Source organism: Aedes albopictus, unplaced genomic scaffold, assembly GCF_035046485.1.
Source record: "Aedes albopictus strain Foshan unplaced genomic scaffold, AalbF5 HiC_scaffold_131, whole genome shotgun sequence".
NCBI lineage: Eukaryota > Metazoa > Arthropoda > Insecta > Diptera > Culicidae > Aedes > Aedes albopictus.
This window is the reverse complement of record NW_026916713.1, coordinates 16,707-36,053: the sequence shown is the minus strand read 5'-3', so window position 1 is coordinate 36,053 and position 19,347 is coordinate 16,707. Positions and strand designations below refer to the sequence as shown.

General features: G+C 41.2%; 2 protein-coding genes across 2 annotated transcripts; one reads left to right on the top strand and one right to left on the bottom strand.

The window, feature by feature from the left end:
• The first annotated feature begins 12,388 nt into the window (after positions 1-12,388).
• On the top strand, positions 12,389-17,430 carry LOC109430930 (WASH complex subunit 5). The gene is made up of 6 exons (XM_029866099.2): positions 12,389-12,716; positions 12,772-13,066; positions 13,128-13,620; positions 14,031-15,651; positions 16,132-16,956; positions 17,019-17,430. The coding sequence occupies exons 1-6, from the start codon at positions 12,592-12,594 to the stop codon at positions 17,173-17,175; spliced, it is 3,516 nt and encodes a 1,171-aa protein (XP_029721959.2). The 5' UTR covers positions 12,389-12,591; the 3' UTR covers positions 17,176-17,430.
• An 802-nt stretch (positions 17,431-18,232) lies between these two features.
• Positions 18,233-19,148, bottom strand: LOC115263169 (peroxiredoxin-6). The gene has a single exon (XM_029866098.2). It carries the CDS (start codon positions 19,108-19,110, stop codon positions 18,361-18,363), a length of 750 nt encoding a protein of 249 aa, XP_029721958.2. The 5' UTR covers positions 19,111-19,148; the 3' UTR covers positions 18,233-18,360.
• Between the last annotated feature and the right edge of the window lie 199 nt (positions 19,149-19,347).

Below are 19,347 nucleotides of genomic sequence, written 5' to 3'. Positions count from 1 at the left end.
TGCTTGTCATTACCGCAAGCCGCCTTTCAGTGTAGCTACACATTCCAAATTTCATAAAGGTTGGAGCTCCAGAACCAAAGTTACAATCAAAGTAGCGCGCGCTCTCCATAAGGGCAAAGCAAAGCGCGTAGGGTAATTCATGTATTTTGGACAGGCTGAGGACAACGTTGGAAAAATCGTCCCCTAGCTTCCTTAGAAAACAATTGATTACTTTGCAAAGTTACTAATACGCTTAAAATATGATTGTACTTTACGTTCTTGGAACAAAAACCTTAACGAAAGCATTTTAAGTTGTGAAAGTCACAATTTCCAATCGCCTGTTAGAATTGCATTTTGAACACCGAAAATATGTCTTGGACACTCTCAGGTAGGGTAAAAGCACTAGACTTCGCCACTGCTCTAGTCTTCGCCCCCTCCATACAAATTCCATTTTTTATGTATGAAGTGGCGAAGATTAGAGCAGAATTTTAGGGAGGCGAAGTCTAGTGTTTTTACCCTATATATAATTTGGACAGGGCAATTATCTTGATGTTTAGCCATGAATACTGCTAAATAAGGGAAGTAGCATAAATTAAAAAAAAATATATTCAAATTTCTCCGATTGACAGGCATCCATTTTGATAACTATTATGTACAGTTTTTGTTAAAATCGAGGAAATATCGCCAGACCCATAGAATACGCCTCCAAGTATGCAATCGTCAGATGACCAAAATATATTTACAGTGGAAAACTTATAATGTATTTGGACACCATCTATTTTGAGCGTTCTAGATGAATGTTAAGAGATTGGCTGCCTGATTCTTCATGTTTAATGAATGTTTCATTGCAATAAGGCTTGTAAATTTCTTACAATTATTAATTCAACGATTTTGTGACTGTGAAGTGTATGTCGTCTTGCATACCTGTGCATTTGAGGGGTTTTAGTGAAACAATTTACATTTTCGATAATTTTGAAGTAAATTCTTAATAGGACAGATCAGTGAAGTACTAGATTTGTAGTAATGAGCTGAATTTTAGTATGGTGAGAAGGTCAATTCTCCGTTTCTGCAATGAAATGGTACAAAAAGCGTGGGTATTAAGATTCCTTGCCTAATTTGATGCTGTTTGAGCAAAACTTTGGACAACAGTGTTGTTGTTTTCTCCATTTCTTGCAACATAAACAACATAGTTATCCAAAGTTTTGCTCAAACAGCATCAACTTAGGCAAGGAATCATAATACCCACGCTTTTTGCAGCATTTCATGGCAGAAACGGAGAATTGACCTTCTCACCATACTAAAATTCAGCTCACTAGTACAAATCTAGTACTGCGCCGAACGTGCCCCATTGTTAAGCGCACTTTTAAAGTAAGTCATCAGAATAGGGTCTGTTTGATCCAATAATCGATATTGAGAAGTATCTACTTTTACCAGCTTATCGGAACAAGGCATACATCATCATGCCTGTCCAAATTACATACATGTCCAAATTATATTTATACCCTAACAAACGATTATCTCGAACTGGTGTTTTAAAAAAAAAACGGTGATCATGATATCATAGAAACTAGTTGACCGATTTACAAACTTTTTTTTAAATTTTTTGTAATTCAAATCTCGAGGTACTGTATCCCGGGGTAACATTGATCAGAATTCTCGATCTTTTTTGAATAATTCTCTTGTTAAAGCAAACCTTACATGTTGTATATTTTCAAAACAGGTACTGGCCCTCTGAGTATGTGTTAAGCTACTCGAAAAAGTATTGTGGAACTTTAAATCTGTTAAAATAAGCTTTTTAATCTAATTTTTGATTTTGTAGTTTTGGGGTAACATTGATCATGTCAGTGATTAATGTTCGTTTGTGTTGAAAATACCCTTAATTGCTATATAAATTTAGGATCTCTGATTTCAAATACGTTGTCCAAATTCTTACAATGTAGTTTTTAGTTGTTTTAGGATTAAAATCCTCTAAACCGCGAATAACGCCTAAAGGTAGGCAACTGCTTAAGGAATTGATAGCCTATTTTGCATAAATCGTATATTATACTGAAAAAGAGCACTTTCATAAAGATTTTGATTATTAAATCTAATTATAGAATATCATATTGAAGTTATACAATGTTTTCTAACCTTATATTGTATCTAGTATTCATTCCAATGGCTAGTTTCCACATCGTACGTACTGTGCAAAAAGATAGGACAAGTAATGGTCAAGTAATGATTCCGCTTCAAAATTACTTGTGCAGTTCGCAGATGGCAAGCAAGGAAAAAGTGTAACACTCGTAACGCCGCCCGTGCAAATCAAATAGAGCTGTCACTTTTCCTTGCGGAAAATTGTCCGTGCTATTATTCCGTAAGGAAAAGTGACATTTCTCCCCATATACTGTCTTACCCCGCTGGTTCGACACGTTTTAATACGACGGGGTACGGATCCGTTTATTCGACAGATGTCGAATTAAAAAGTGTTCAAATGTTACAGCGATGTACACTGTAAATGATAAACAGTTTGAGGTTGCGCTTATACTCGTACCCGCAGCAGCTCCTCCTGCAGCCACTAATTCGGAAGTTCTGAGTTGATGCTATTCGACACCCAAACCACCTTTCGGCATTCGCACCACCTCAATATCTGTTGAAATTATGTTTCATAACAAATCCAGAAACCAAAACAAAAACAAAAATAGAGTTGCCAAATTTCAATGAGTATATTGGTGTAGGGTGACCAGTTTGTCGAATTAAAAGCTCACCCCGGTTATTCAACAACAGTCGGTGTCGTATTAGCGGGGTAATACGGTAGATCAGTTGTCAAAATTACTTGCGGAAAAAGGAGGAAATTTACTTGAGCGCTCTCCTCGGGAACAGGAAACCTAGCTCAAGCATGAATGTTTGACAATGCATCTGATAGCGTTACGAAACACAGTTAGGTGCCGGCCAGAGTGGGCGCGTCACGCGGCACGACGCGGAAATTTGCACGCAAAGGAATAACAATCAATAATAAGGAGCTGTCAAAGAGTATGGGACATCCGCGCCGCGTCGCGTGACGCGTCCACTCTGGCCGTACCCTTAAGGAAAAATCGATTTATTTCAATGTTTATGGAATTCAATTTTCATGAATTTCATGTCATTTAATAGCTAAATAATAGCAGATTACGATATACCGTTCGTGAGCAGAAACAAATTCAATTGAACATGTTTGTTTGGGCTTTTCATGAGATCGGTCAAGCCGATCAATGTAACCCCGCTGATCAATGATACCCCGTTTTAAGGTACTTTATATATAACAGTTCCAAAATTGATTGTCTAAAAACTAGTGTTTTACGAAAACGGTTCTAGCTTAACCAATGGAGCTCAAATTTGTACCAATCATGTACAGTAGACGTTCGATAAGGGCAACATGTTTATATTTCAGTTACCGAATGTAATTCGCTAACTGCAAAGACTGACAGCCGTCAAACAGTTGTTAGTTGCTGTTGGACGCAGCCAGAATGCACTCAAAAACATCGCAATGCAGCTGTAGTACATACGAAAAATATCGCAATTCTGTTGACGTTTTGTTTTTGACAGATAGCGGTCGAATAACTGCAAAATTGTTGCACTTAGCGGACTTGCAGTTAAAAAGCTTTGCAGTTAAACCGTTAGCACCGAGCGAACGTCTACTGTACATATAATAGGTTGACAAACAGTCAAAATTTGAGATTTTTTGATGCGTTCTATGAAAATTTGCAGTTTGTTGACTTAAACGAAACTTATCCTTGATGTGGGCATCAAATCATTATAGTGGATCAACCATTTGAAGCACTTCTACCAAGAATATCTTCGAAGCTTGAGAGAACTATAGAAAAAGTTACATTGAAAAGACAACATTTCTGTCCGTAAATACGCATATAGTTTATTGCATTGCTAACTGGACTGCGACAAAGTGCGGAATCTCAAATAAAAGTGCGATATTGCATCAAATCGTTCCGGTGTCTTCACCGCACTTATTCATCACGAGCTAATGAATAAGTGCGGTGAAGACACCGGAACGATCTGACGCAAAATTGCACTTTTATTTGAGATTCCGCACTTCAACGTCGCACTTATAACGGCGCAATGCGCAATATTAGTTGTTCAATATTATTTTGGCTTTCTATGGTCGTCGTTATAGCTGGAGCATTGTGGGAAAAATAATCGGATCATGTCTGGACGCAACGTATCTAAATACCAAGGTAAGATACTCCAACTATTATTGATGTATTAGTGATAAAAGGAAAAAGCAAAAAAAAAATAGTTGCAAAATTTGCGCCGTTTTGTACAAACTTTGTTGAGAAATTAAGCTCTCACATCATAGAAGCAATGGAGCCCATTGGGCGCCAAGAAGAGAGAGAGATGAATCATAATGCAATTGTTTGATCCACAACCAGAGTTGTCACGGCAAGAGCTTGCCAAATTGTCACGCTTATGGTACAGCTTGCTTGATCAAAATTTAGTGTCTAGCATGATAGAACACATGACTGTTCCCATCGAACCACCGCGAGGCACGATGGTACTGATAGAAATGATCATATTCTAGGATTTGTTTTTCATTGCGAAAATGCTTTGCAACTCGTTGCAAAACTCTATTTTTAAAGCGCACATTTAATCCCATTTTTTCATGAAGAATATTAATGCCTATTTCGAAAATATTCGATGACATTGAATCTAGATAGGTCGTAATTACATTTTTGTAATTACGTTTCGAAAGTACTTACTTTTCAATCGGTGAAAAGGCAGCGCATTGGCCTACTTTTCCAAACTTTAACAAGTGTGCCGAAAAGTACTACTTTTTGGCACTCTTAAGTGTGCCGAAAAGTAGTACTTTTCGGCACTGTTGTATGATTGGACAATTTGCTCCTAGTTTGGTTTAATTTCTCATAGTTAACAAAGTTAATAAGCCGGAAATCTATAAATGTTATGTCCGCGCACGTCCTTTCGGTTACTTCCTGTATTATTTCTTCCAAAAACTTCTCCTCTTAGAAGAAAAAGTACCAGACTGAACTGGACGAGAGCTTGAAAATTTGTGACCGACCATTTCGGTCTGTCCTGGTCTGTAGGCCTAGTGAAACGCCTACTTGATCGGATAATATTGTGGATTTACCGGCTACTTGTATTCTACCGGTTACTTGAGTAGCCGTTACAAAGTAGCCGTTTTCATATAAAAATCAACTTGATTCTTAAAAAATGAATGTCGCTGAATAGCTAGTGGCAACGAGGAATAGCGCATACAATAAAAATGTTTAAAAACATTTTTAAGTTACTCTTTTTATAAAACGGCTACTTTGGAGGCCATACTGAAGCGACCGGTAGAATACAAGTAGCCAGTAAATCCACAATAGGCTAAGATGGCTAATACACGTGGAAACCCGCTTGCATGTTTTCTCAGAATGTGCAGTTAAGGTTGTAATTGATGGGTGTTTTTAGTAATTACAAAACAACTTTGTATGCAACACGTTCCAAAACTCGATTTTTTCAGCACTCGTTGTATTTATAAATGAATAAATGTACTACTCGTGCTGAAAAAATCATCCTTTTTGCAACTTGTGGCAAAAATAACTATTTCAGCACTGCAAAAAACGTTCCGTTTCATATTTTAGTACAAGGCAGCGTGCATCGCTGCCACATTTTTATATTAAAATCCTAATTTTGCATGGGCCGTAACGCACGATCATATTTTCCTTTTCTTTAGAGCATTGTAAACGGCACCTAAACATTTTTAAAATAAAGTATTAAAAACACCAACGAATGGAATAAAAGTAGAATAAACTGTTTCTATAAAGGGATTTCAGTTTCTAGTTGAACTTGAACTTTGCTGTGGCTTTCATTGAATGTACACAGTCCAAAATTTTAAACATATTCGAAAAATGGTCTGACCTCTGGAGCATCTCACTTTTTCAAAAACTCACTATCGAAATGCAACTTTATTCGAAGGCGATTATGGATATCAAAACATAAAATCAACATTGCAACGCCTTTTCTGCAATGTGGCACTCACGGTGGCACTCCTACTTTGTACAATGAGAGGAAAATTCGAACTGTTGTGGAACGATCATATGTAGTAGGTACTACATCGTAGTTCTTCTATACTAGCGTTAGGTAAAACAACATCAACAGTCTAGGTAGATCATTATTGTTAATTTTCTTCTGTATCCGAAAAAATTACTGAGCGATTCCGCTTTTCCTGCTAAAATTTCAGCGGATGTTTTGTTGTTGTTACTCCATACTGCATATAACGGGCATTTCAAAATATCGGCGGCTTAAAATGACGTTTCCATTGGAAAGTCACTGGAATGATATGGGAAATTTCGTTAAGCTTGGCTTAGCGTAAGCCGTCGCCTTTATTTGCTAAACCGGTGTGAAGAAATGCAAATATTTAAACCTGGCTTAAGAATTTGGCTTAACTTTAAGTGTGGTTTAAGATAAACCAGGCTTACGTCGTTAAGCCGGGTAGGTGAAGAAATCGGCCCTTAAAGGTTTATTCATGTTTTATCCTGGTTTTATACGAGCATGTGAAAGAGCTAGTTGTTCTATATTAGTTTTATGTGGTAGTTTTTTTTTTACTTTGCACCTTTGGCATTCCATAAAACTATCATATAACTTCTGGTATAAACTTTGCAGTTCAAGACTTGCAAGTGGTCATGAATTGGTTTTATCGGTTATGATATACCATTTCAATCAAGATTTCAATAAAACTTGCATTTGCAGTTGTTGTCGGAGAGATTTCTTTTTGTAAACAAATATACAAAACTGTGAGGCAACGCTTAATACCAACAAAAGATTTCGAGGCCGTATCGTAGATCAAGAAATGCTTCAATAAAACCGTTAGTTCTATCATGAGCTCAATTATGACCACCTCAGGAGGGTTAGCCCTATTGGAAAAATCATTAGGAACACAGAGTTTTATCAGAAAAATATGTCGCCTAGCCGGTATAACTTATGTAAATACTGAAAAATCATTACTCAATTTTATGATTTCAAGAACAGCTTAAGATCAAACTTAACGATTCAACACGTTTCCGTCATTTTATGTTCAGAAAAATTACATTTTGTCTTTGAGAGTCTGCTATGTTAAAGAAAATCTTTTTTGTACCCAATTCCACCGAGTAAATTAAATGCATTTAACTTTCAATTAATGCACAGTTTGGCGCCGTATATTGCACTAAAATACCACCATCATGGAAATGTTCATTTAAAGCTTTTGATTCTAGAAATGCTTACCTTACCGGTCAGGCTAAGGCCGGGGTGGCCTCTGCTGTACATAGTAGCCGCCTCCATTCCACTCGGTCCATGGCTGTTTGTCTCCAGTTCCGCACTCTGCGTAGGGTCCGCAGATCGTCCTCCACTTGGTCGACCCACCTAGCTCGCTGCGCTCCACGTCTTCTTGTACCGGTCGGATGACTCTCGAGAACCATTTTAGTCGGGTTGCTATCCGACATCCTGATGACGTGACCCGCCCACCGTAGCCTCCCGAGTTTCGCGGTGTGGACGATGGTTGGTTCTCTCAGCAGCTGATGCAGCTCGTGGTTCATTCGCCTTCTCCAAGTCCCGTCTTCCATCTGCACTCCGCCGTAGATGGTACGCAACACCTTCCGTTCGAAAACTCCAAGGGCGCGTTGGTCCTCTGCACGTAGGGTCCATGTTTCGTGCCCATAGAGGACGACCGGTCTAATCAGCGTTTTGTAGATGGTTAACTTCGTGTTACGGCGAACTTTATTCGATCGTAGAGTTCTGCGGAGTCCAAAGTAAGAACGATTTCCTGCCACAATGCGCCTCTGGATTTCTCTGCTGGTGTCGTTGTCGGCGGTCACCAGTGAACCCAAGTACACGAATTCTTCAACCGCCTCGATTTCATCACCGTCGATATGAATTCGGGGTGGCGGGCGCGGTGATTCCTCCCTGGAGCCCTTTGCCATCATGTACTTTGTTTTCGACACATTAATGACTAATCCGATTCGCCTGGCTTCACTCTTTAGTCGGATGTACGTTTCCGCCATCGTCTCAAATTTACGAGCAATAATATCAATATCATCGGCGAAACCAAGCAGCTGAACGGACTTCGTGAAAATCGTCCCACTCGTGTTTATCCCCGCTCTTCTTATTACACCCTCCAAAGCAATGTTGAACAGCAAGCACGAAAGACCATCACCTTGCCGTAACCCTCTGCGAGATTCGAAGGGACTCGAGAGTGTCCCTGATACTCGAACTACGCACATCACTCGATCCATCGTCGCCTTGATCAACCGTATCAGTTTATCCGGGAATCCGTATTCGTGCATAATCTGCCATAGCTGTTCTCGATCGATTGTATCATACGCCGATTTGAAATCGATGAACAAGTGATGTGTGGGCACGTTGTGTTCGCGGCATTTCTGCAACACCTGGCGGATGGCGAACATCTGGTCCGTTGTAGCGCGTTCACCCATGAATCCAGCCTGATATTGCCCCACGAACTCTCTTGCAATCGGTGATAGACGGCGGCATAAAATTTGGGAGAGTACCTTGTAGGCAGCGCTCAGTAGTGTGATCGCGCGATAGTTCCCGCAATCCAACTTGTCGCCCTTTTTGTAGATGGGACACACGATACCTTCCATCCATTCCTCCGGTAATACTTCCTCCTCCCAAATCTTGGTAATGACCCAGTGTAGTGCTCTCACCAGTGCTTCTCCACCGTATTTTAGAAGCTCGCTTGGTAGTTGATCTGCTCCAGCGGCTTTGTTGTTTTTCAACCGGCCAACCTCCTCCTCAATCTCTTGAAGGTCAGGGGCCGGAAGTCTTTCGTCCTGTGCACATACTCCTAGATCTGTTACCACGCCACCTTCAGTACTTGCAACGTCGCCATTGAGGTGCTCATCGTAGTGCTGCCGCCACCTCTCGACCACCTCACGCTCGCTCGTGAGAATATTCCCGTGATTATCTCGGCACATGTCGGCTTGTGGCACAAAGCCTCTGCGCGAGCGGTTCAGCTTCTCGTAGAACTTTCGTGTGTCCTTAGCGCGGTACAGCTCTTCCATCGCTTCGCGATCTCGTTCTTCCTGCTGGCGCTTCTTCATCCGGAAGACTGAGTTCTGCCTGTTCCGCGCCTGTTTGTAACGTGCCTCATTCGCTCTCGTACGGTGTTGCAGCATTCTCGCCCATGCTGCATTCTTCTCGTTTTTCAACTGTTCACATTCGCCGTCGTACCAGTCGTTTCTGTGATTCGGAGCCGCGAAACCTAGTGCTGTAGCCGAGGTACTACCTATGGCGGATCGGATGTCCTTCCAGCCATCTTCAAGTGTAGCTGCGCCAAGCTGCTCTTCTGTTGGTAGGGCCACTGCTAACTGCTGCGCGTAGTCTTGAGCCACTTCTACGTTACGAAGTTGCTCGATGTTGAGCCGCGGCGTTCGACTTCGACGCGTGGTGATAACTGTCGAAAGTTTTGAGCGCATGCATACGGCGACTAAGTAGTGATCCGAATCTATATTCGCACTGCGGTATGTGCGGACGTTGGTTATATCTGAGAAGAATTTACCGTCGATTAGAACGTGGTCGATTTGGTTTTCTGTTTGATGGTCGGGTGATCTCCAGGTGGCTTTGTGGATATCTTTGCGGGGGAAGAAGGTGCTTCGGACTACCATACCACGGGAGGCTGCAAAGTTTACGCATCGCTGGCCGTTATCATTCGATACGGCGTGCAGGCTGTTTCGCCCGATTACCGGTCTGTACATTTCCTCCCTTCCTACCTGCGCGTTCATGTCGCCGACAACGATTTTCACGTCACGCGGCGAGCAACCATCGTATGTTTGCTCTAACTGCGCGTAGAACGCTTCTTTCTCGTCATCGGGTCTCCCTTCGTGTGGGCAGTGGACGTTGATGATGCTGTAGTTGAAGAAACGGCCCTTAACTCTCAACATGCACATCCTTGCGTTGATCGGCTGCCACCCGATCACACGTTGTCGCATCTTGCTTAACACTATAAATCCTGTTCCCAGTTCATTGGTGGTGCCACAGCTTTGGTAGAAGGTAGCCGCTCGATGCCCGCTTTTCCACACTTTCTGTCCAGTCCAACAAAGTTCCTGCAACGCCACGATGTCGAAGTTGCGGGGATGTAGTTCGTCGTAGATTATCCTGTCACATCCTGCGAAACCTAGTGACTTGCAATTCCATGTTCCAAGTTTCCAATCGTAGTCCTTATTTCGTCGCGTGGGTCTTTGCCGATTGTATCGAGTCGTATTTTCTCCTATGTTATTCGCAATGGGGATTTTTACGGGTGGCTTATTGGGCCTACGCCAACACTCCTGTCTCGCCGGAGGGCCATCGTGCCAGTTCTGTTTAACGTCCCAACCAACACTGGGACGACCACGCTGATGGGGCTACCACCTTGGATCTAGCTGGGCGTGGTGCAGCGTTTCTTACTCAGCCGCTGGATGCCAGAACAGACGCTGTTTGAGCCGCACCTCCTTGGTGAACAGACACTCGGATCGTACCTCCTCAATCTAGCTGAAGTCAGAAGGACAACAGTGCCCAGGCTGCACTACCAGCTAAGCACACAACTCTTAGCTGGCGGTCTTTGTCATCGCTTGACCCGTGGAAGCATGAGGTAGGAACTTGTGAGGACCAGAGCTATATTGGATGCTCTCCTTATCGACTCACCGTTTTGCAGCCCAAAATTCTAGAAATGCAACATAACCTTATTTCAACAAATTTTTGTGTATGCTTAAAACAATCTTCCGAAACAGTTACTTTAAGTCTCAATTCTAGGGTTAAGCTAAGTTTCGTGTTGCCAAGTAGAACGCTCAAGTAAAATTCCACCTTTTTCCGCAAGTAATTTTGACAACTGATCCAGTATGGGGAGAAACGTTACTTTTCCTTACGGAGTAATAGCGCGGACAATTTTTCCGCAAGGAAAAGTGTCAGCTCCATCAATTTTGATCATTTCAAGCTTCTGTTATGCTTCGTCCTATGGTATTATGCGTAATACAATCTCAAAAAGGGCTTATATAAAAGTCAGTGAACAAATATGCTTGTTCGCGACCGCAATATGATTGATATAACTTTATATTTTTCTTCGTGTATATGATGGGTTATCCAAAACGCTCTGGAGAATTCCCAAAGCGCATTCTAATAAATCTAGTAAGCTTAAGATGCCTTTAACAGGAGGAAAATGACAAGACAATATAACATTATATGGTTTAAGTAATGTAAAACAATACAACATAACAAAAGAGAACCATTCCAAAACCATTTGATTAAATGTATAACCAGTAGTGAAATTACAATTAAAAACAATTTATTTACGATACATTTTATTATTTGAAACCATTCATATACCATACAATGTACGGTTTATTTAAACCCACGTATCAGTATTCAAAACCATTCATTAACAATAAAATGTATGGTTTTGCAAAAATATATATATGGAGAGAAATATTTTTTTATATTGTTACGATACTTAACAACCTGTATAATATATTGTAAAAATCTTATTTACAACTCACGGTATGGTGTCTACATTACATCTTATTGTTTTTGTATTTTTGATTTTTACAGTGGTGTCTATTGTAAAAATATAATTCTAAATAGTACTGTTACAATACAACGTTCGGTTTTACACTGTATTTTTTATTCGGGACGGCCGGGGCCCGGTACGGCCCCAGCACGGTAAAGTGAGAAGACCGCTGAATGCTGTTTGTTGAATCTGTACTCGTTTTCGGGCCCACAGGGAAATAAGGCTCCATTCGCGTTTGAGCTTGTATATAGAGTTCACCGAGATGAAAAGTTTTCGTTGTAAGAATTTTAGGAAATTTTAGTTTAATAGTTCAGCATTAACTTTTTGATCAGTTTTTCATATTAAATTTTAAAGAGAATCAGTTTTAAAGGTATTTTAAGGTAATAAACGCGTCAACATAGAGGTCTACAATAATTTTACTAAAACGCATGGAAACGCCACATGAAATTGAACGGCTGTTCCAAAACAGTTAAAGCAAATTCCTTTGAAATCCATTTTATTTGTCGATGATCGATCTTCCCACAGTTCTATAGCATTGACCCACTGTGCTTATGTGCATGCTACGAAGCTTTCGGTGGGAGGTATTCACCTATACAATGCCATATCACGTGTTACTCATACACCTATAAAATGAGTCAGTATCAGTATAGACCACCTCACGGCGAAATTCTATCTCTTTCGCTCTTTCTGAGAGTTTGAAAACAACAGGACCAGTACCTGTCAAATTTGACAGGTGTTGGTCCTGTTGTTTTCTAATTTCCCGTAGGAGAGAAAGAGAGCAACTTCTTGATGACGTCACCGTGCAATGGAGTATGGGTAACAGGATACTCCGGTTACCCATACTGATACAGGCTTATTCTACGTATGCGTAACTATCCTGTCAAAATAGGAGAGCTTTCGGTGCAACGTTGCCAAGTTGGCTAGTGGGGTGTTTGTTTACGTTTCGTTATGCTATTTTTTGGGTTGTATGCTGCATAAGAACATCGCCAAGATTTCGCATTTGAGGGTGTTCCCTTATCAGTGCAGTGTGGTTGCTCGATCCATACGCATATAGAGCCTAGATACAGATCGTAATATTTTTTTAGTGATTCATTGTATGAGAACCTCGAAAAATGGCAGCGGAATTTCTCGCTGAGAATAATGTCTGCGGACAGACAATCTTGCAGATAGTAGCCGAAGGAAATACGATCATCTGTGAGCTGCTGCGGTTGAAGGAATTTATACCGGAAGTTTTTTGGTAAGCATAAGTGTTGAATAATAATAGCAAATTTCAGTCGGGATTTTGTTTGTAGTCTAAAAACGAAAGAAGAACAACAGAAATATGGAGAGATTATCATGGACTTCAGCTACTTTCAAATCGCTGACGCCCAGGATGCAAAGATTGAAGCGGATGACAAGCTACAGGCTCTAGACGAGGAGATCCGGGGGAACTATTTGGTGATTCTGAATCGGTTCTACATCGTTTTTGAGAGTATACACAAGTACATCAAGGATCTGAACACATTCATAGAGGAGCTGAGCATGGGAATGTTCATCCAGCAATCAATGGAAAAAGTTTTCCAAGACGAGGAAGGAAAGCAGCTAATGGTATGTTGCGAGAAGACAAATTGAGCTAAATTTCAAGCACTGTTCCCTCTATCTGTTTCAGTGCGAAGCCCTCTACTTGTACGGTGTAATGCTACTGGTGGTTGATCTCCAGATACCCGGTATAGTCAGAGAACGACTTCTGGTGGCGTACAACCGGTACAGCGCATTGAAAACCGACGGTGACAGTAACATAGACGAAGTATGCAAACTATTGCGTTCTACCGGTTTCAACGACGGAACTGCGTACAATTCCAAGAAGGTGTTCACCTATCCGGAAGACTACTTTAACCGCATCCCAGTGGATCCCATCTACGTCGAAATGGTTATTGGTAGGTTGCGGTCCGACGATGTCTACAATCAGATATCGGTATATCCACTACCGGAGCATCGATCGACGGCCCTGGCCAACCAGGCCGGTATGTTGTACGTGTGTTTGTTCTTCTCTACGAAAACGCTTCACACGCAGGCTGCCAAGATGCGGGAGATCGTAGATAAATTCTTCTCCGATAATTGGATTGTATCGTTCTACATGGGAATCACCGTCAATCTATTGAGTAAGTTTCACTTTTTTATTTATAGACAGAGGATCGAAGAATCTAGAACTTTTTTTCCAAAATTATTCATTTTTCTCGAAAATATTTAGAAATAAGAAATGGAAAAGATTTCACAAGAAACAAGCATATCAATCCCATATGTGCTGGCTTTCCTATTCATATGGGATAGTTATGCGATCATATGCAGCACACTACCTGGTAACTTCAAGCAAGTTGTTTTCGATAATTTTCTCTACTCTACTTCTGAAGACCATGGAGCTGTTTAAAAATCTCACCAAAGTCTTCACGAATTTCACTAAAATTACTCAATGAACCTTAAACCGGAATAAATCAATTTACCTATCTGTGAAATTTTATGTCACGTTACGATCTATAAGAGACTGTTTTCAAAATGCTATCAATATTTCCAGATGCTTGGGATCCATTCAAGGCAGCAAAGTCCGCTTTACTGAACACGTTCGATACGGTGAACTTGAAGGAAATTTGTACTAAGCAAAAGCGCTCGATGGAAACGTTGCTGAATCGTACTAGAAATATTCTCAAAGAGGGCAACCTCACTGAGCAAAAACTGCTAGATAACATTCCAAAGGTTACGGCGCTGATCCGCGAATGCAATCTAACGGTTCGATGGGTTATGCTACATACCGGTGTTCCAGTTATCGACGTCGGCAGTCCAGCTTCCCTAAAAAAGTGCAAACAGGTCAAAGACCTGATTGAAGCCGAAATAGACTTCAAAGGAATTGAGTTTTTCGAGTTGCTGCTCAACACGGCTCAACTGGAATCGAAAATCAGAGATATCCTGAAGACACTGCTGGATGAGCGATTGCAACGGTGGGAGAGTTTCAAGAAGGAGGCTTGCGAACGGATACAGGATTTGGCAGATGCCTATTCAGGAGAAAAACCTTTCGGAAAAATGAAGAAAAATATCAGTTTGAGCAAGTGGTTCTTGAACATACGAAAGGAGATCGACACTCTGAGCAACGAAGACAAAATGTTGAGCGTTTCCGGGAGAACAATTATCCAGCTGATTCAAGCTTTGGAAGAAGTACAGGACTTTCATGATCTGAGTAAAAACATGCAGGTGAAACAGAACATTGTAGAAACGAGGCAATATCTTCATCAAATGTTTCACACAATCAGCATCAAGGAAGACGATTTGATTAATTTGCAATTGATTGGAGATTTCAGTTACGCTTGGCGACTGATCGACAGCTATACTCCGATGATGCAGGAAAACATCAAAAAGAATCCCATTCTAGTCATCAAGTTGCGATCTACTTTCCTCAAACTAGCATCTGCGTTAGAAATACCCTTACTGAGACTGAATCAAGCTGAAAGTGAAGATCTAATGGATGTGTCTAAATACTACAGCAACGAACTCGCAAACTTTGTGCGTAAGGTCGTTCAAATCATTCCGGAAACGATGTTCACAATCTTGGCGCAAATTATTGATTTGCAGACAAACGTCATCAAGCAGATTCCAATGAGATTAGAAAAGGAAAAAATGAAGGAGTATGCTCAGCTCGACGAACGATTTGTCATCGCTAAACTAACGTACTCCGTATCAACCTTCACGGAAGGAATCCTAGCCATGAAGACAACCCTAGTAGGGGTTGTTGAGCTTGACCCGAAACAACTGCTTGAAGATGGCATCAGGAAAGAGTTTGTCAAGAACGTATCGGATGCATTTCATAGCAACTTGACCTTCAACCCAAAGGCCAAAGAGTCTGAACTGGATACGAAACTGGCCGCTCTACATCGCATCATCGATGGCTACAAACGGTCATTTGAGTATGTCCAAGATTACCTGAACATCCACTGCCTCAGAATATGGAACGAAGAAATGCAACGCATCATCAATTACAACGTTCAACGAGAGTGCAACCCATTTACGAAGAACAAGATTCAGGAGTGGAATTCCGAATATCAAAGTGACACCATACCGATTCCCAGCTATGAGCCGGTCGACATGGCCTCGGTCACATTTGTAGGGCGGTTGGCTCGTGAAATTTTACGGATTACCGATCCCAAGTAAGTTGTTCGGAATTGTATAAAAACTATTGCATAGGGTGTGGCTTATTTTTAGAAAATTGGAATTTATTTCCGTTTAATTCTTTCAATTTCGTTTGATTCATAATAAATTTGATAAATAAATCAAGAGAGCACAATCGCGAGCGTGCTGGAGGTTGGCATCTAAGCCGAAAGAGACATGGAATTATGAAAACAGGAGTGCTCATGACGTGAACCCAGTTAGTTTGGCTTCTTATTCCACAGAACCGTTACCTGTTCTTTGACATAGTTGGTTAAAGCGTCGGTCTTGCTGAATACGGAGTCGTGGGTTCGAATCCCACTAGAACGCGTTTTTTTCACAATTTCATCTCTCAATTTGCCAATTAAGCAACTTTCTGTGTTTTTCCCAGTAAAGCACTCGGACTCCAATTTTCAACTGTTCTATCTGAAAATAAGCCGCTCTTTTATTCAACTTAACCCTAATTGTTTAACATTTTTCAGAGTGACTACCTACATCGATATCTGCACCACATGGTACGACCATAAAACCCACAAGGCTGTCCTCACAAATAAATTCGCTAGTCGTATCAACGAAACCTTCGGCCCACCGGGTTTGGTTGGTCTGGATAAACTCTATTCGTTCATGATAACATCGGAATTGGAGAACTTCCTGCAGACCATCCAACGCAAACTGCAGCATGAGCCCCTATGGTACGACGCTTTGAGTAACGTCGAAACCGAACTACACAAAGCCGATTTTGTTGAAAATCCGGCTAAAACCTATGCCAATCTGACGGCGACTTTCACCCGCATTTGGCCACAGCTGCTGGACTGGATACTGAGAATCGGACAGAAGCAGATCCTTCGAACGCACATTGCTTTCGAGTTGAATTGCAGCTGTAAGGTCAAATCCACTAAACTGGAATCATCGCTAAGAGCTTTGAACGACGCGATTCTGATGGATGTCAAGCGTCACACACTGGACGAGAAGAAACCCCTGCCCAGTGCTGATCTGGTGTTTGATCTGAATCGATACCTGGAATGTGCGGGTTTGTACAACCCCTACAAGAAAAAGTACATCGTTACGAAAAGCCCAAGATTCCTACCGCTGTTGTCATTCCTGTTCGTAATTGTGCATTTGCCGCGATTCCAGTACATGAAAAACGTGGACAGCTTGATAGCCAAGAAAAAGAATGACCCGATTGATGGGTTTCCGAGCATGGTTGGATTGCTAACACTCTTCCGGCAGTTTCAGGCGAGCGAAATGGATCTCTTCATTCAGTATTTGTGCCAGTATGTGATGTCCTTTGTGGACGTTAATCTCAAGTGAGTATACTTTGCATTTCCTGCATTCGCAATTGACTATTTTTGCCATTTTGCAATTCTAGAGCAAAGCAAGAACTCTGCCAGGAAGCGGTGATGACTATAAGGTTCCTAGAGACGTTTACTCGTGTGGCGGATGTCGAGCGAAAACAGTTGGAGCGATACATTCCGGATTCGGTTCTGAACCAGTACGAATTTTTATCAGGTGGAAAATCATCTTGACCTTCTGCCGATTGGTGGTGCCTTCGAAATTGAAATACGCAACTCTGGCTGCGTTATGCCTATATCCAATCCAGAGCTTGGAATAAAGTTTGTTACTAAGCCTTCCACAGCACTGCCCAGTATGTATTGAGTATCCGAAAGACTTTCTCGTTCTTGGCATCTGAAGACCTTTGTTCTTAAGAACACCAAAGAATCTTCTCCCGGATTATCACATTGCATTTATTTTGTCAAAACCAACTTTTTGAGTCTCCAAAGGTAATTGATCTCAATCTAGCTAACTAAATGCAACAGGCACGTAGTGTAATGTATCACGTGAGCATGCTGTGTCTGGCGCAATATGCAAAGCGCGTATGATTCTTAATAGGCGTTTCGAAAGTTACTGTATTAAATCTGCAAAATAATGTCTACGATATTTTTCCTCGACCAACTGTTAACAATGGTTCTCCTGTGGGTACACTTCAAGCTGCCTAATGACATATGCTTTATGTAGTGAAGGATGAGTACATTAGTATCTTCACTAATATCTACGGATGGTGAACTAAGCAAAAAAATCAAAGAACAGGAATAATTTACCGATTAACGATTATTATGCTCTGTCACTGTGATTGGTGGTCATTACCATTATTATGATATGTGGCACAATGCCTGCACGATGAGGTAACACATCGTTTGATAAAGCAGATACTAGGTAAATGCAATTCATTGTTATGGCACGAATACCTTAAATTTCGTCATTAGTTTCATACAAACATAATTCGATATCCTACTCGAATTTTAATCTTCAATGCTCACACAATAACAGATACATAAAATGTAAATGTTCTTCTTTATTTGTATGTAGTAATCACTACCTAGTTACTTCATAAAGGTTAACTCATTGCCCATTATCAAATGACGATTTCATTCCAAAGCACAGACGATGAATGGGGGTAATTTCTTAGTTTATTACAGAAGATAAATCTTTATCATTTGCCATATGTCAGCCTTCCATTAGTATCGAACTCACCGGGGACGAAGGGCCTCTTTAATTGAGACAAATAACATGATAACCACTCCATAGATTAGATTGATACCATTAATTGCGAATAAATCGATTTATTTTCAAATGGATATGTTTCACGAACTATCTATTCATATGGAAATGCATAGGACACAATAAGCATAAAATCTTAACAAACACAAAACTCAAGGGTTCGCCTTCCGCAGGTATCCCTTGCCGGACGGCAACTCTACCTTCGTCACACCGTTGGGAAACAATTCGGGCAGTTCTTCTTCTTTCACACTGGGTTGCACCATGCACCAATCGCCTTGCTTCCAGTCGGCCGGCGTTGCAACCTTCTTCTTGTCCGTCAACTGCAACGAGTCGATCACCCGAAGAATTTCGGCAAAATTACGCCCTGTGGTGGCGGGATACAGCAACGAAAGACGCAGTTTTTTGTTGCTATCGATGATGAAGACCGCCCGGCATGTCAACGGCAATCCCTGGGCACCTATCTCATCCTTGTCCAGCATGTTGAGTTTTACAGCCAACTCCCGACTCGCGTCATCAATGATGGGATAGCAGAAATCGTTCAATTTGCCATAATCCTTGATATCGGCGATCCACTGGCGGTGTGATTCTGCTGAATCACATGAGAGCGCGATCGGCTTCACATTTCGTTTGGAAAACTCTGGGACCAGCCGGGCAACTGCGGATAGTTCTGTAGTACAAACTGGGGTAAAATCAGCCGGATGCGAGAAGAGAATGACCCACGAATCTCCAGCCCACTGGTGGAAATCGATTTTGCCAACGGTAGTATCCGCAGTGAAGTTAGGAAATTGATCTCCGAGCTGAAGGGCCATTTTTCTACGGTTTATTAGCAAGCACTTAAACACGATGTACTGTATACAAATAACAGAAACAGACTGCTGGTGACTTTTTCGGTGTTGTATCATTTATACATTCTAGGCAAGTGTATGAAGGATTGAGTGTATTTGTAATGATGATGGTCTGTTGGGGAATACAACACAAAATGAACAAGATGATTCTGTTCATATAATTTGCAAACAGCTTAAAAAAAATTCACAATATTTGTGATACGTACTAGTACTCTCATGCCGTAAATTTGTGAGCTATAGCGTCCTTGGTGATTACTGTAACTTACAATTGAAACAGATTCACTAAACACTAAA

What these genes read in the sequence shown, in the direction of transcription:
- LOC115263169 (XM_029866098.2), bottom strand. Translation starts at nt 19,110, where the DNA reads ATGATACAACACCGAAAAAGTCACCAGCAGTCTGTTTCTGTTATTTGT.
- LOC109430930 (XM_029866099.2), top strand. Translation starts at nt 12,592, where the DNA reads ATGGCAGCGGAATTTCTCGCTGAGAATAATGTCTGCGGACAGACAATC. An exon ending in TTACGGATTACCGATCCCAA is followed by an intron (nt 15,652 to 16,131) that starts GTAAGTTGTTCG and finishes AACATTTTTCAG; the next exon opens with AGTGACTACCTACATCGATA. An exon ending in TTTGTGGACGTTAATCTCAA is followed by an intron (nt 16,957 to 17,018) that starts GTGAGTATACTT and finishes TTGCAATTCTAG; the next exon opens with AGCAAAGCAAGAACTCTGCC.